We start from the raw sequence: 14,368 nt of genomic DNA, 5'->3' as shown, positions 1-14,368 counted from the left end.
CCATTTCTTAATTATGAATCATCCCCTTGAGTCTTTATATTATTTCATGATTGATCAGGTCCCCCAGTCATTACGTGGGGGTGACCGTGCAAAAAAAGTTATTGATCAAGGAGTCCCAGTGGATAGTATGCCTAGGCACTACGAATCCTGGTGGTTTAAATGAGAAGATCAACTGAAATAGCCTTATGTAATGGGTCCTGGTTAGATGTTCTCCTCTGATTGAGAATATAGTAATGTTTGATGCTCACACGAATCTCTAGCGATGTAGTGCTTTATGCATGTATTTTTGATTAATGTCTATTTTTTCCATGTTTATATAACAGTTATGTTCAGTTTTGAGTTTTTATGTCTAATTATTTTTTGTAATGTGTCCTATTCTCTCTCTTCTATGATGCTGGCATATGGCGGTAGCAGGGAGATAGTTGCCGGGGACCTGGTGGAACGCAAGCCAGACACAGGTGGAACGCTCTCTGTGTTCCGGAATATGCATCACCCGAAGTCTGAAGATGATTCCTTCCTGACCGGCGGGAGGCTGGCGCCTGGCAGAGCTTGAACGGGGACAGCGATGGGGCTATTTATGTGGGGTAAGTGCATGGTATTATTGTGCATGCTGTGCCCTGATGAAGAGGTGTTAACCTCGAAAGCGCTTGGCGCTGATTACAGTTATGCCTATCCGATTAACCGACTTTGATTGTTCTTTCGTCCGAGTGCCTCCTACCTTCTGGACTATTTTATATATATATATATATATATATATATATATATAACCAGACGAAAGAACCAGCACAACAGGACTTGAGTGTAGCCAGAGGATGGTAGGATGCCCAGGTGCCAGCAATAGTGGCCTTGCAGCCATTTGTAGATACAAATACGAAGAAAGGGCACTCAGGGACTAGTTAAGGGTGAAAGGTGGACTGGTTTATTCAGTCAAGGAACGCTTACGTTTCGGGGTCTCCCCCTTCGTCCCCTTTAACTTGTCCTGACGAAGGGGGAGACCCCGAAACGTAGGCGTTCCTTGACTGAATAAACCAGTCCACTTTCACCCTTAACTAGTCCCTGAGTGCCCTTTCTTCGTATTTGTATGTATATATATATATGTATGTATATATATATATATATATATATATATATATACATACATACATACATACATACATACATACATACATACACACACATAAATAAATATATATATATATATATATATATATATATATATATATATAAACTGGAAGACTGGCGGCACTCAGACGACTTGAAATAATAGGAGACCACACAGGTTCAAGATCTTTTGAGATTTAATCTCGTCATCAGGATCCTGATGACGAGATTAAATCTCGAAAGATCTTGAACCTGTGTGGTCTCCTATTATTTCTAGTCGTCTGAGCGCCGCCAGTCTTCCAGTTTATATTTGCCAACCCTGCCGGGCTAGAGCTTGGGAAGGCACTGGGCGCTCATCGCACATTTTAAAGCAGAGGAGTGCCGGCTATTCAACTATATATATATATATATATATATATATATATATATATATATATACACACACACACAATCACAGGGGGCCCAGCACTCACTACAGCAAACTAACTCACCTTAACATTCAAATAATCAATTAAATAAATAATGGGGTTATAGTTCATGAGTTGATCAATGCATTTAATTTAAGCTTGCAGCCCATCGCCAAGGGACCCCATTTCACTGCAAGTCCTACACTAACAACTGGTTGGTGTAGGACTTGCAGTGAAATGGGGTCCTTTGGCTATGGGCTGCAAGCTTAAATGCATTGATCAATTCATGAACTAAAACCCCATTATTTATTTAATTGATTATTTGAATGTTAAGGTGAGTTAGTTTGCTGTAGTGAGTGCTGGGCCTCCTGTGTTTGTATTTACTAGAGTGTGTGGTCACAGGCCAATGCACCCCATCCTGGGAAGTGGGTGCTATTTGCGCCATTCTTAGGAATGGCGAGTGTGTTGGTACTTCTGTATCTATGTATATATATATCGCGGCACTTGGGACTTCAAAGAAATACAACTCACAGCCTGGTGTACGTTAACGTTTCAGCCCTTTATTAGGGCTTTTCTCAAAACAGCTTGCAGGGCTTGAGAAAAGCCTTAATAAAGGGTTGAAACTGTCATGCGACCCCTAGGTGCCAGGCCTGGCTCCGTCTACTCACCCGGTCGTGTCCTCCGGTCTTGGCGTCATGGTGGTGCCGGGCCGCGTGCGTCTGACGGGCAGGTAGGCGCAGGTGCGTCCAGGACGCCGGCGGGTCCGGCAGCGTCTCGCTCGCCGACTCACGGCGCTCGGCGCGCTGGTGCAGGGATCCGGGGGATCCACGGGCAGGTGGGCGCAAGTGCGTCTAGGACACAGGCGGGTCCGGTGGGGTCATTCACACCGGCTCCCGGCGTCCGGCGCCGCCATCTTGGTCGGATCACATGACCGGCTGGGCCACCTCCTATTTGTGCCTTCTCCTAGGAAGGGGCTGACCTTTGCACTGGGTAAGGTATAAAACCCAGCAGCTCCTTCAGTTCAGTGCTGGTACAACGTCAGTGGCAACAGCAGCCTCCAGTGTTCCTTCCATGGTACTGCGGTTCCTGCTTTCCTCAGATCCAGCTCTCCAGCTCCTGATTCTCGTCCCTCCTCGCTCCTGAGTCCTTGTGTGTCCATCATTCAGTCCGGGTCCTTTCATCCATCCTGCTCGCCAAGTCGGCTATTTCTGTTACAGTAGTTATCCTCTGCAAATTGCCAGTTTCTTCAGTTTTGCCAAGTCGGCAGGTTTTCGTTTAAGTTATTTCTTCGCCAAGTGAGCTATCTTCAGTTACAGTTATTATCCTGGTCAATTCGTCATCTGCATCCGTCAGCTTCCTCCGGTTATCTGTCATCCAGTATCCAGGTTATCCTCCTCATCTCCGGTCCCCGTTCTGTCTGGTTATTCCCTCTGTTATCCTGTGTTCTGCCATCCCGGATCCTGTGGGTACTTCGGGTGAGGGTCCGCGACCTGCTGTCCAGACGCAGCGAAAGCCAAATCCCCTTGCGGGGGTCCCTGGAGAAGACCGCTGGGCAGTTAGACTCCGCGCCTTCATTCGAAGTCTCAGCCAAACCCGCTAGTCCGGCTATATGCGCAAGACCTATATACAACCAGCCAAGTTTCAAGGACATATTGCCCAGCCTCCTCCGTCCTCTGAAACTGAGGTGGGTTCTCCTAGTCCGGCCGTGGTGACAGTTTGTACCAGCCACATGGATGCCACCTCAGGGCCTGGTATTGGAGTTGACTTACTCCAACAGATCGCGGCTTGGATGGAGAGTCTCGAAGAGACCCAAAGACAATTGGCGCAGGGGTTACGGGATATCGCTCATCGTCAGGATCTCCTTCAGACCTCTCTTCCAAAGGCTCCGATTCCTGCTCAAGCTCCCACAGAACCGATTCGTCCACCCGTACCTTCTCCTGCATCCGGCCAACTACATCTGCCTCCTCCAAGCAAGTTTGACGGCAACCCCAAGTTATGTCGCGGGTTCTTGAACCAATGCGACGTACATTTTACTTTACAGCCCGGTCTCTTCCCGTCTGACAAGACTCGTGTGGCGTATATCGTGTCCCTGCTCTCCGGTACCGCTCTGGATTGGGTGTCTCCACTGTGGGAAAGAGATGATCCACTCCTGTCCAACTACCATGACTTCATCACCCAGTTCCGCAGAATCTTTGACGAACCGGGTCGTTCTTCTTCTTCTGCCATGGAGATTCTGCGGTTACGTCAGGGAAATCGCACCGTGGCGCAGTACGTGGTCCAATTCCAAACCTTGGCATCCGAAGTAAGTTGGAACAACGAAGCCCTCTTCTCTGCCTTCTGGAACGGGCTTTCTGAGCGCATTAAAGATGACCTGGCGACTCGAGACCTGCCCGACACCTTAGAAGAACAGATCTCTTTATGCAACAAAGTTGATCTTCGTTATCGAGAAAGGCAAGCTGAGAGATCTAGAGGAGATCGCTCCCACACTCTTCCAATTCCTCGTACACCCTCGACGCCAGCCCTACCACCCGAAGAACCTATGCAGGTGAATCGGGCCCAGTTAACCCCAGAAGAGAGGCAACGTCGGCGCCGTGAGAACCTTTGCCTTTACTGTGGTGAGGCTGGCCACCTGATTGCCCGATGCCCCAAGCGTCCGGGAAACTCTCGGTCCTAATGAGCTCTGGAGAGGCTCGATTAGGACAGATAAAGACATCTCCAACCAGTCCTGAATCTCTACTCCCTGTTCATCTCCTGCTAGCTCAAACTGTGGAGGTTTCCGCGTTATTGGACTCCGGTGCCGCCGCGAACCTCATTTCCTTAGTTCGTTCAGCAACAACATATTCACTCGAGAGACCTAGAAGTGCCAGTACGTCTGACGGCAGTGGATGGCAGTCCTATTCCGCATGGCCTAATCACTCAAGTGACAGTGCCATTGGAGCTCGGTGTAGGGGCGCTTCATCGTGAATATATAGAATTCTTGATTATTCCACGAGCTTCCTTCGTGATGATACTGGGTCTCCCTTGGTTGCTTTTACACAGTCCGCATATCGAATGGACGACTATGCGGATTCTCTCCTGGGGTCCTCGCTGCTCCAGCTCCTGTCTGTCCAAGGTCGTGCCGGTGCGAAGCTCTGATGCCAAACTATCTGTCCCCGTTCCGTATCAGGCCTTCGAGGATGTCTTCTGCAAAAGAGCAGCAAATTCTCTGCCGCCCCATCGGAGTTGGGATTGTCCTATTGAGTTAGTTCCAGATTCAAACCCTCCTCGGGGTCATATATACCCGCTTTCACTAGTTGAGACTCAAGCCATGTCCGAATACATTTCAGAAAACTTAAAAAAAGGGTTTATCCGTCCTTCCTCCTCTCCAGCTGGGGCGGGTTTCTTCTTCGTGAAAAAGAAGGACGGTACTCTCCGCCCCTGCATCGACTACCGAGGACTCAACGAAATTACCGTCAAGAATCGCTATCCTCTCCCGCTCATTCCCGAGTTGTTTGATAGGATCAAGGGTGCCACAATCTTCTCGAAATTAGACCTCCGAGGTGCCTATAACCTCATTCGAATCCGAGCCGGAGACGAGTGGAAGACGGCATTCAACACCAGGGACGGCCACTACGAATATCTAGTTATGCCCTTTGGCCTCTGCAATGCCCCGGCCGTCTTCCAAGACTTCGTTAATGAAATCTTTCGGGACCTGCTTTATCACTCAGTAGTCGTCTACCTCGACGATATTCTCATTTTTTCTCGTGATCTGAACTCCCATCGCAACCAAGTCAGAGAGGTACTACGACGGCTCCGACAAAATCAATTATACTGTAAATTAGAGAAGTGCATCTTTGAGAAAACCGCAGTTCCCTTTCTCGGGTACATCGTCTCTGGCCAGGGATTGCAAATGGATCCCGAGAAGGTCTCTGCTATCTTGAATTGGTCTCAACCCACGACGCTCCGGGCTATCCAGCGATTCCTGGGGTTTGCGAACTATTATCGCAAATTCATTCAGGGGTTCTCCACAATTGTAGCCCCCATCACAGCCCTTACCCGTAAAGGAGCCAACCCTTCCCGATGGTCACCTGACGCCAATGAAGCATTTCTCACTCTTAAACGTGCCTTCACCTCCGCTCCAGTACTTCGGCAACCAGACGTTACCAAACCTTTTTCACTTGAGGTGGACGCTTCTTCCGAGGCAGTCGGGGCAGTCCTCTCCCAATACGGCGAAGATGGGAAACTCCATCCATGTAGTTTCTTCTCCAAGAAGTTTTCTCCGGCAGAACGCAACTATCCCATTGGAGAACAAGAGCTTCTCGCCATCAAACTAGCGCTAGAGGAGTGGAGATACCTTCTGGAAGGGGCGCAACATCCTTTCATCGTGTATACAGACCACAAGAACCTACTCTATCTTCAGTCAGCCCAGTGTCTAAACCCTCGTTTGGCCCGCTGGTCTCTCTTCTTTACTCGGTTTCAATTTAAATTATCTTTTCGTCCGGGATCTAAAAATACCAAGGCCGATGCCCTATCTAGATCCTTTTCTCCCTCAGAGGAAGATACCCCGATGTCCCCCGTACTAGACTCCAAGGTCTTTGCCGCTACTCAGGTCATTACTCCCCCAGCGGGTAAAACTTTCGTCCCCTCCGAGTTACGTCAGAAGATAATGCAGTGGGCCCATCAATCTCGATTTGCCGGCCACACCGGCTCCCAGAAGACCTTGGAGTTTCTGCAGCGATCATATTGGTGGCCATCCATTCGAAAAGACGTTTTGGCCTTTACTTCTTCCTGTCCCACATGTGCTCAGCACAAGACCTCTCGACAGAGACCTGTAGGGAAACTGCGTCCACTATCCATTCCCTCTCGTCCTTGGTCCCATCTCGCGATGGACTTCATCACTGACCTGCCACCCTCCGGAGGATTCACCACCATCTGGGTCATTATTGACCGTTTCTCCAAAATGGCTCATTTTGTACCTCTCAAAAGGATTACCTAGCGCTCCTTCTCTTGCCAACCTCTTTATCACCCATGTCTTCCGTCTCCACGGCCTTCCCGAGGAGATCATCTCCGACCGGGGGGTACAATTCGTAGCCAGGTTCTGGAGGGCGCTTTGTGCTGCATTCCGCATCCAGCTCAAGTTTTCCACGGCATACCATCCCCAAACCAACGGGCAAACAGAGCGTGTAAATCAGGACCTCGAAACTTTCCTCCGTTTGTACCTTTCCTCTTCCCAGGATAATTGGGCCGAGCTCTTACACTGGGCCGAATTCGCCCACAACAATGCTTATCACAGCTCCAGTCTGGCCACGCCCTTCTCCATAGTCCACGGCACACACCCTCGGGTACCAGAGTTCTCTCCCTTGCCCGCAGCCGAGGTCCCAGCAGTAAGAACCTCCCTTCGCTTCTTCCTTAATGTTTGGAACAATGTTCACGCTGCTCTCCGGAAGGCTTCCATTAGGTACAAGAAGTTCGCAGATCGCCGACGGTCTGCCACTCCCATTTACCACATCGGGGATCGGGTATGGTTGTCTACCAGGAATCTCAGACTTCGGGTCCCAACCATGAAAATGGCCCCACGATATATAGGCCCATACGCTATCACCCATGTGATCAACCCAGTAGCGGTTCGGTTAAAGCTCCCGTCCTCCCTTAAAGTCTCCAACACGTTTCACGTTTCCCTACTCAAACCACTTGTTCTGAATCGGTTTCGGAGGTTGTCACCCAAGACAACACCTGTGAAGACCCAGGGAGGGATTGAATTCGAGGTTAAGAAAATCTTGGATACTCGCCGAGTTAGAGGAGGGTTACAGTTTCTGGTAGACTGGAAGGGCTACAGTCCTGAGGAGAGATCGTGGATACCAGCAGAGGATGTCCATGCTCCAACTCTGGTAAAAAAATTCTTCCTCCAAAACCCAGCAAAGTGTCCAGCGGCCACTCCTAAAAGGGGGGGTACTGTCATGCGACCCCTAGGTGCCAGGCCTGGCTCCGTCTACTCACCCGGTCGTGTCCTCCGGTCTTGGCGTCATGGTGGTGCCGGGCCGCGTGCGTCTGACGGGCAGGTAGGCGCAGGTGCGTCCAGGACGCCGGCGGGTCCGGCAGCGTCTCGCTCGCCGACTCACGGCGCTCGGCGCGCTGGTGCAGGGCTCCGGGGGATCCACGGGCAGGTGGGCGCAAGTGCGTCTAGGACACAGGCGGCTCCGGTGGGGTCATTCACACCGGCTCCCGGCGTCCGGCGCCGCCATCTTGGTCGGATCACATGACCGGCTGGGCCACCTCCTATTTGTGCCTTCTCCTAGGAAGGGGCTGACCTTTGCACTGGGTAAGGTATAAAACCCAGCAGCTCCTTCAGTTCAGTGCTGGTACAACGTCAGTGGCAACAGCAGCCTCCAGTGTTCCTTCCATGGTACTGCGGTTCCTGCTTTCCTCAGATCCAGCTCTCCAGCTCCTGATTCTCGTCCCTCCTCGCTCCTGAGTCCTTGTGTGTCCATCATTCAGTCCGGGTCCTTTCATCCATCCTGCTCGCCAAGTCGGCTATTTCTGTTACAGTAGTTATCCTCTGCAAATTGCCAGTTTCTTCAGTTTTGCCAAGTCGGCAGGTTTTCGTTTAAGTTATTTCTTCGCCAAGTGAGCTATCTTCAGTTACAGTTATTATCCTGGTCAATTCGTCATCTGCATCCGTCAGCTTCCTCCGGTTATCTGTCATCCAGTATCCAGGTTATCCTCCTCATCTCCAGTCCCCGTTCTGTCTGGTTATTCCCTCTGTTATCCTGTGTTCTGCCATCCCGGATCCTGTGGGTACTTCGGGTGAGGGGCCGCGACCTGCTGTCCAGACGCAGCGAAAGCCAAATCCCCTTGCGGGGGTCCCTGGAGAAGACCGCTGGGCAGTTAGACTCCGCGCCTTCATTCGAAGTCTCAGCCAAACCCGCTAGTCCGGCTATATGCGCAAGACCTATATACAACCAGCCAAGTTTCAAGGACATATTGCCCAGCCTCCTCCGTCCTCTGAAACTGAGGTGGGTTCTCCTAGTCCGGCCGTGGTGACAGAAACGTTATCGTACACCAGGCTGTGAGTTGTATTTCTTTGAAGTCCCGAGTGCCGCGATCCCTGGACTTATCTGCACTAGCTCATCAAACTGAGCATCATCGAGGGCACAGGGCCATCTAATTGATTGGAGCAGAGTGCTGGCTCCCTGCAAGCTTATATATATATATATATATATATATATATATATATATATATATATATATATATATATATATATATATATATATATATATATAGCAGCATGTACCCCGGCACTCAGATAAAGTTCAGCATATACTGTGCTCCGGTGCCTTCCATGGAATGATACCTTCATAGACTGGAAATAAGGCGGCACTCGTCAGACTTCATTTGCAGTGAATAAACTACTTTTGAATTCACTGCAAATGAAGTCTGACGAGTGCCGCCTTATTTCCAGTCTATATATATATATATATATATATATATATATATATATATATATATATATATATATATATATTTCATGGTTGCCATCTTATCAGCACAGCCAGCTCAGGAAAGCAGTCGGCGGAGCCGTTAGATGTGATGCAATATGGGCTGGGGCTCACAGAAGGAGGCTGGTGTCATCATGCCTTCCACTGCACAATGCCTGTATTAGAGGCATTGCACAGTGGGGCACAGGGCCACTATCATGCGATCCACATCATCAACACGGACTCTCTCTTGCCAAGGGGAGATTCTGCAAACTTCAGCCATTATGGGGAACTTGCCCACCTTTCAGGTGGCCGGGAGGTGGACTCTATCTTTGTGAGCCTCCCACCCACTCCGGGAAGGTAGGATATATATATATCTATATACAGATATAGATAGATATCTATATATAGATGGTTTTGCACTCACAGCCGTCCAATGACATTAGCGAGGTGCTTCTCTAAGGTAACAAAATTATTTGTTCCACATATATCACTCCATGGGGCCACACGGGTCCAATCGAGGGCACTCACCAAGATGAAGACAATCAGAGCTATTTTTATTTACATTACCATTTCCAAAAAGTGGTCAACTTACATACAAGTAAGTGATAGGGTCGGTAAGGTTGGTCTTTGGAGCTGAATGGTTGTACATGCTGCTGTGTCCTGACAAAGGCCATTCGTGGTCGAAACGTCAACCCTATCACTTACTTGTATGAAAGTTGACCACTTTTTGGAAATGGTAATGTAAATAAAAAAGCTCTTATTGTCTTCAACTTGGTGAGTGCCTTTGATTGGACATGTGGGGCCCCATGGATTGATACATACATACATACATACATACATACATACACCATTGACATTATATATATATATATATATATATATATATATATATATAAATAACGTCAATGGTGTATGTATGTATGTACCGGTGCAGGGTGGAGGTACACACATGTACCGGTGCAGGGTGGAGGTACACACATGTCCCTAGGCCTGGGGGTGCCCACACCACACACCCTGCACCCATGTAAATATAAATACCCCTTCAGAGTACTAGGCTGGTAACTTTGACTGGAATCCCTGAGAAAGTGGCGCAGTATCCATTTTCCCTGGGATTTGAGCATGCGCAGTAAAGACGTCTCCAGAAATTTGTTACCAGAGACCTGCATATGCGCAGTAGACTCTGTCTGAGTCTACTGTGCTACCAGAGAGGAGGGGGCCAGCATGGAGCCTGCACACAAGCCTTCTCCTCTCTTAAACCGCCCCTGATAAAGTCTAATCAATATTTGCCCAAAGAAACATTTTAATGAGTTCACATGCCTCTGAAATGCATATCCTCTTCCATTACTGACATTTGCTTCCTCAACATCTTGTCACATTTCTTATTTCCTTCTGGATCAACCACAAGTTGTATGTAAATGTCTCTATTTTAAACAAAGTTGTCAATGATCTGCTCAGAGCTCAAGGGGGTCAGAAAGTTCATTTTAATTTTCCTAAATGTCTGTGCTGTTTCAAAGCCTCTGCTACAGACAAACGCAGATTTCATTTCCTTCTTGTCCTATCCAATTTGGCTTTTGAGTTTTAGGCTTCTAGCTATATGTCTATATGAATTTTAATTCCCAACAAATTAATCAAATCTTTTTAAACAATTTCTACACGCTGGCGATATCCTGCAGCTTTTTTCCATTCAGTCTCTGTTCTTCTGCTGTAGAAAAAAAATCATTTTCAAGATACAGAAATGTTCTCTTTTTAACTATTATATCATCAACTGGAGTCATTGTCACCAACTCTTAATGATAGAACTCTTACAAATCAAAGAGATATCAGTTAGGACACTCACTTGGATCGGAGGGCCATTTGTCTATCATTGGGACACACCCAGCGGCTAGAAGAGTTTCCAATCACTGTGTCGGTCATTGTTCTTCAGTGCCTTGGTAAAAAAAAAAAAAATACATATATAACTAAATCTCAGCGTAAAAGACAAAAATATTTTTATTTTTCTGTAAATCTTCTCAACAATAAACGGGCATTAGTCAAGACTAATAATTAAATATATTAACAGTGAGTAATACGATTCTTTATTACCTTGACAATAATTGCTATACAACCAAATTAAGTAGAAAAATAAAAAACATGGAAGAAAAAACAAAATGTCAGCAGAAACGGATTTAGTGTGCTCTTTCTTGTGTTTTTGTTTTGTTTTGTTGTTGCTGTTGTTTATTAATGGGGTTTGGTTGATTTTAGTTTATATACTGTATCTTAAATAGCAGTCTTAATATGTTTTTCACATTTTGACGTACAAGTCCATACAACTACTATTCCATGGATCAGTAAATAAAAATGTTATTGATCTTTTTTCATCTTTCCAATATAAAAATATGTCCCATTGTTCTAGAGATCTTATTTATATAAAAATATATAAAAACTATTGTGGTACAGTATATAGGGCGGTTTTCAATTCTAGCCAATCTTTCCAATAATCGAAAATATTGTCCAAGTCTCACTGCTGCAGATTGATCTTTTCCGACTTTCGGAATGTTTCCGAAAGTCGGGAAAAAAAGATCATTGAATAGCTCGGATCTATTCTACGTGAAATATATCCAAATACCCACATAGTAATGATTCTGATGTATTAGATCTAACTATCTCTTCTAACTTGTACATGTGCAGGTCCTGAAGTCTTACAAAAAAGCATCAACCTAATTAAAGGTAATGAAACGTCTAGGTTGGGGGAAAGTTATGGAACACATAAGGGGGACTCACATGTTGTGTGGTGCATGCATGAATGTGAAACCTGTGTGGAATACAGCTCTAACCAGGACTCCAGTGGATGCAAGTAAATGGAGAGGTTTGACATCTGGGACATCTATCTCAGACCTGGAGACCACAGATGATCCTTTTAACTTTCAAATATATTGTTCAATGCATTTGATTTGATGATGCAGCAAAATATTGGTAACGCTAATGTCTAAATAACACTGCAAACATATTACACTCGTAGTACTTTCATCTCCATATATTTATGCATGTATTTCAGAATTATTGCTCGCTGTGGCACTAGCTAGCATTGCAAACGTCTCCCCCCATCTCTTCCTCCCTCCATTCTGTCTCACAGTATTCCCCCACCCATTATCCCTCTCCCCATGCCCCCTCCCTTTATTATCTATCTTTCTCTCCACCACTCATTCTTTTTTCCCCACACACATTCTATATCACTCCCTCATTCTCTTGCTGTTTTTCTTCCTACATCCCACCCACCAATCAATTCTTGCTCTGTATCTTACTACACTTCCTTCTCTACCTCCCCCATTCTCACACTCATGCTCTCTTTCCCCACCCTCATTCTCTCTCAGCCCCTGTTCTCTTTCAATGTTTGCCATCTTCTCCCTCTCCCCCCACTCAGAGGTGTACCTATATATTCGTGGGCCCCATAGCAAAAGTTTGTAAGGGCCCCCTATTTAGCAACTGATGGTGATAAATGTATGTAAAACATATTACTACACAGCAAAGATGGGCCCCTTCAGCTCTGGGCCCCATAGCAGCTGCACCCCTTGCACATATGGTAGTTACGCCCTTGCCGCCACTGCTACAGTACATTCAAGGATATTTTCTGGTGACTGGTGTTGAGGTTTTTCATGTCCATGTACTGTCCCACCATTTATTTGGTGTGTGTGTGTGTGTGTGTGTGTGTGTGTGTGTGTGTGTGTGTGTGAGTGAGTGAGTGAGAGAGAGACCACATAACAAATGTTTTGACAGCAATTGAAAGCTTAGCCAAAGTTAGAGAATGCAACAATAAATAAGGACAGTGCCAAAATACTTTAACATCTAAATGCAGGTACTTTGATAATGTGATTGAAGGTAAATAGAATAAATGAATTATATCTTGTATTCAAATAATATATAAAACATAATTTAACATAAATAATACAAGGAAATTGGAAAACATTCAACACAGAAGCCTTCAGCTCAAGACCAAGTTTTACTCTTCTTCTCGGAATTTTAAAACACGTGTGGATCTATGCAACCGTAATCCATGGGTGCTACTGCCACTTTTATAATGTCTATCTTTTAATACAGTACACCTATTGACACAGATCTTCTGCTTGCTACTTTAAATGTTACTGGGAAAGTACATTTAAATTGATTCCAAGTCTTGACCAATTCTTTGATTTTATGGAATAACAAATAATATATGGAAATTGTATTCTCTGTAATATTTTTATTTCAAACTCCAGCTCAAACTTTGTTTTCTGAATGCCACATTGTTTTATACTACAGTAACATATTAAGAAGGATACAAAAATATAAAGACTAAACACGTTAGGGTTTAAAAAAATTAAGTTATACAAATGTATAAAAGAGGAAAGAGCTAAAAAAAAAAAAACATTCAAGTGCATGAGTGTCCCAGTCCCAGTTTATCAGTGAAATAAGCCATTACTCAAAATGAGCCTGCATTTTTGGTGTTTGCTAGAAATGCAGTAGCCTGCAGTAATGTGTGAAAATGTTTTATGCTCAGGGGAAACCAAAGTTCAGTTTGGCCAAAGTTAAAAACCAGTTTGAAATGGTGGCAAGGGTGGCCAAACCAGACCTTGAGATCTACCAACGGTCCACGTTTTCCAAATCACCTTGCTGTCCAATCCAAGTCAAATTCCTAGTATGCGCAAGTATACATGGCCAATAAAGTTGATTCTGATTCTGATGGTGCACAGCTGTAGTCATTACTGACTGTCACATTTTGAAACATAGGCATATATTCAATGCCGTGGGCGAGCGGTGACTGCGAGCAGGACTTTTTGCTCGCAGTCACCGCTCACCCTGTCAGTATTCAACTGACCCCCCCTCATTCGCAAATTCCCCCTCGCTCCGTTTTTTGAGCGAGGGGGAATTTGCGAATGTGCCTCCAAAAGCTGCGAGAGCCGAGGCAATTACAGCGAGTTTGCTGCACTAGCCTCGGCTCTCGCAGTTTAGGGGAATCCTCGCCGTTCTGTGACTGCGAGGATTCCCCCGGAACGTTGCATAGTGCGAGCGGCCGGCGCGGGGGTTAAACTGCGAGGATCACTGGTTTTCTGTGATCCTCGCAGTTTAACCCCCTTGCCGGCCGCTCGCACCGGCATTGAATACTGGCCATAATGTGCAGTCAAGGTAGACAGAGTCTCACCTGTCATACTCCAGTAGACAACAGAGTTTTGACTATAAAAATGATTACTATAATACAAAAAAAGGATATTTATAATGTATAGAGACCATATTTGTATTTTTCATTTCATCTCGGTATTATTAGTGTACCCTCTTTTGCAGAGTACCGCGCCCTGCCCAGTTTTTAAGCTTATATAAGCACCCTGTCCATATAGACATATAGTCTACCATATAGAGGCTGGTTTTCACAGAGGGGGTGCCCATTAGGT

At 46.1% G+C, this 14,368-nt stretch overlaps 1 protein-coding gene across 2 annotated transcripts in view; it reads right to left on the bottom strand.

The window, feature by feature from the left end:
• Positions 1-14,368, bottom strand: part of RPH3A (rabphilin 3A) — a 231,623-nt gene that overhangs the window by 155,998 nt on the left and 61,257 nt on the right. For both annotated transcript variants that reach the window (XM_083151441.1, XM_083151442.1), the window contains exon 2: positions 10,804-10,893. In XM_083151441.1, the coding sequence (XP_083007567.1) occupies positions 10,804-10,880 (77 nt within the window). In that variant the 5' untranslated portion in view covers positions 10,881-10,893. The remainder of the gene's footprint in view (positions 1-10,803; positions 10,894-14,368) is intronic.

The sequence above is a fragment of the Crinia signifera genome, chromosome 1, assembly GCF_055691185.1.
Source record: "Crinia signifera chromosome 1, ASM5569118v1, whole genome shotgun sequence".
In the NCBI taxonomy this organism is placed as follows: Eukaryota; Metazoa; Chordata; class Amphibia; order Anura; family Myobatrachidae; genus Crinia; species Crinia signifera.
This window is presented reverse-complemented; position numbering and strand designations above follow the sequence as displayed.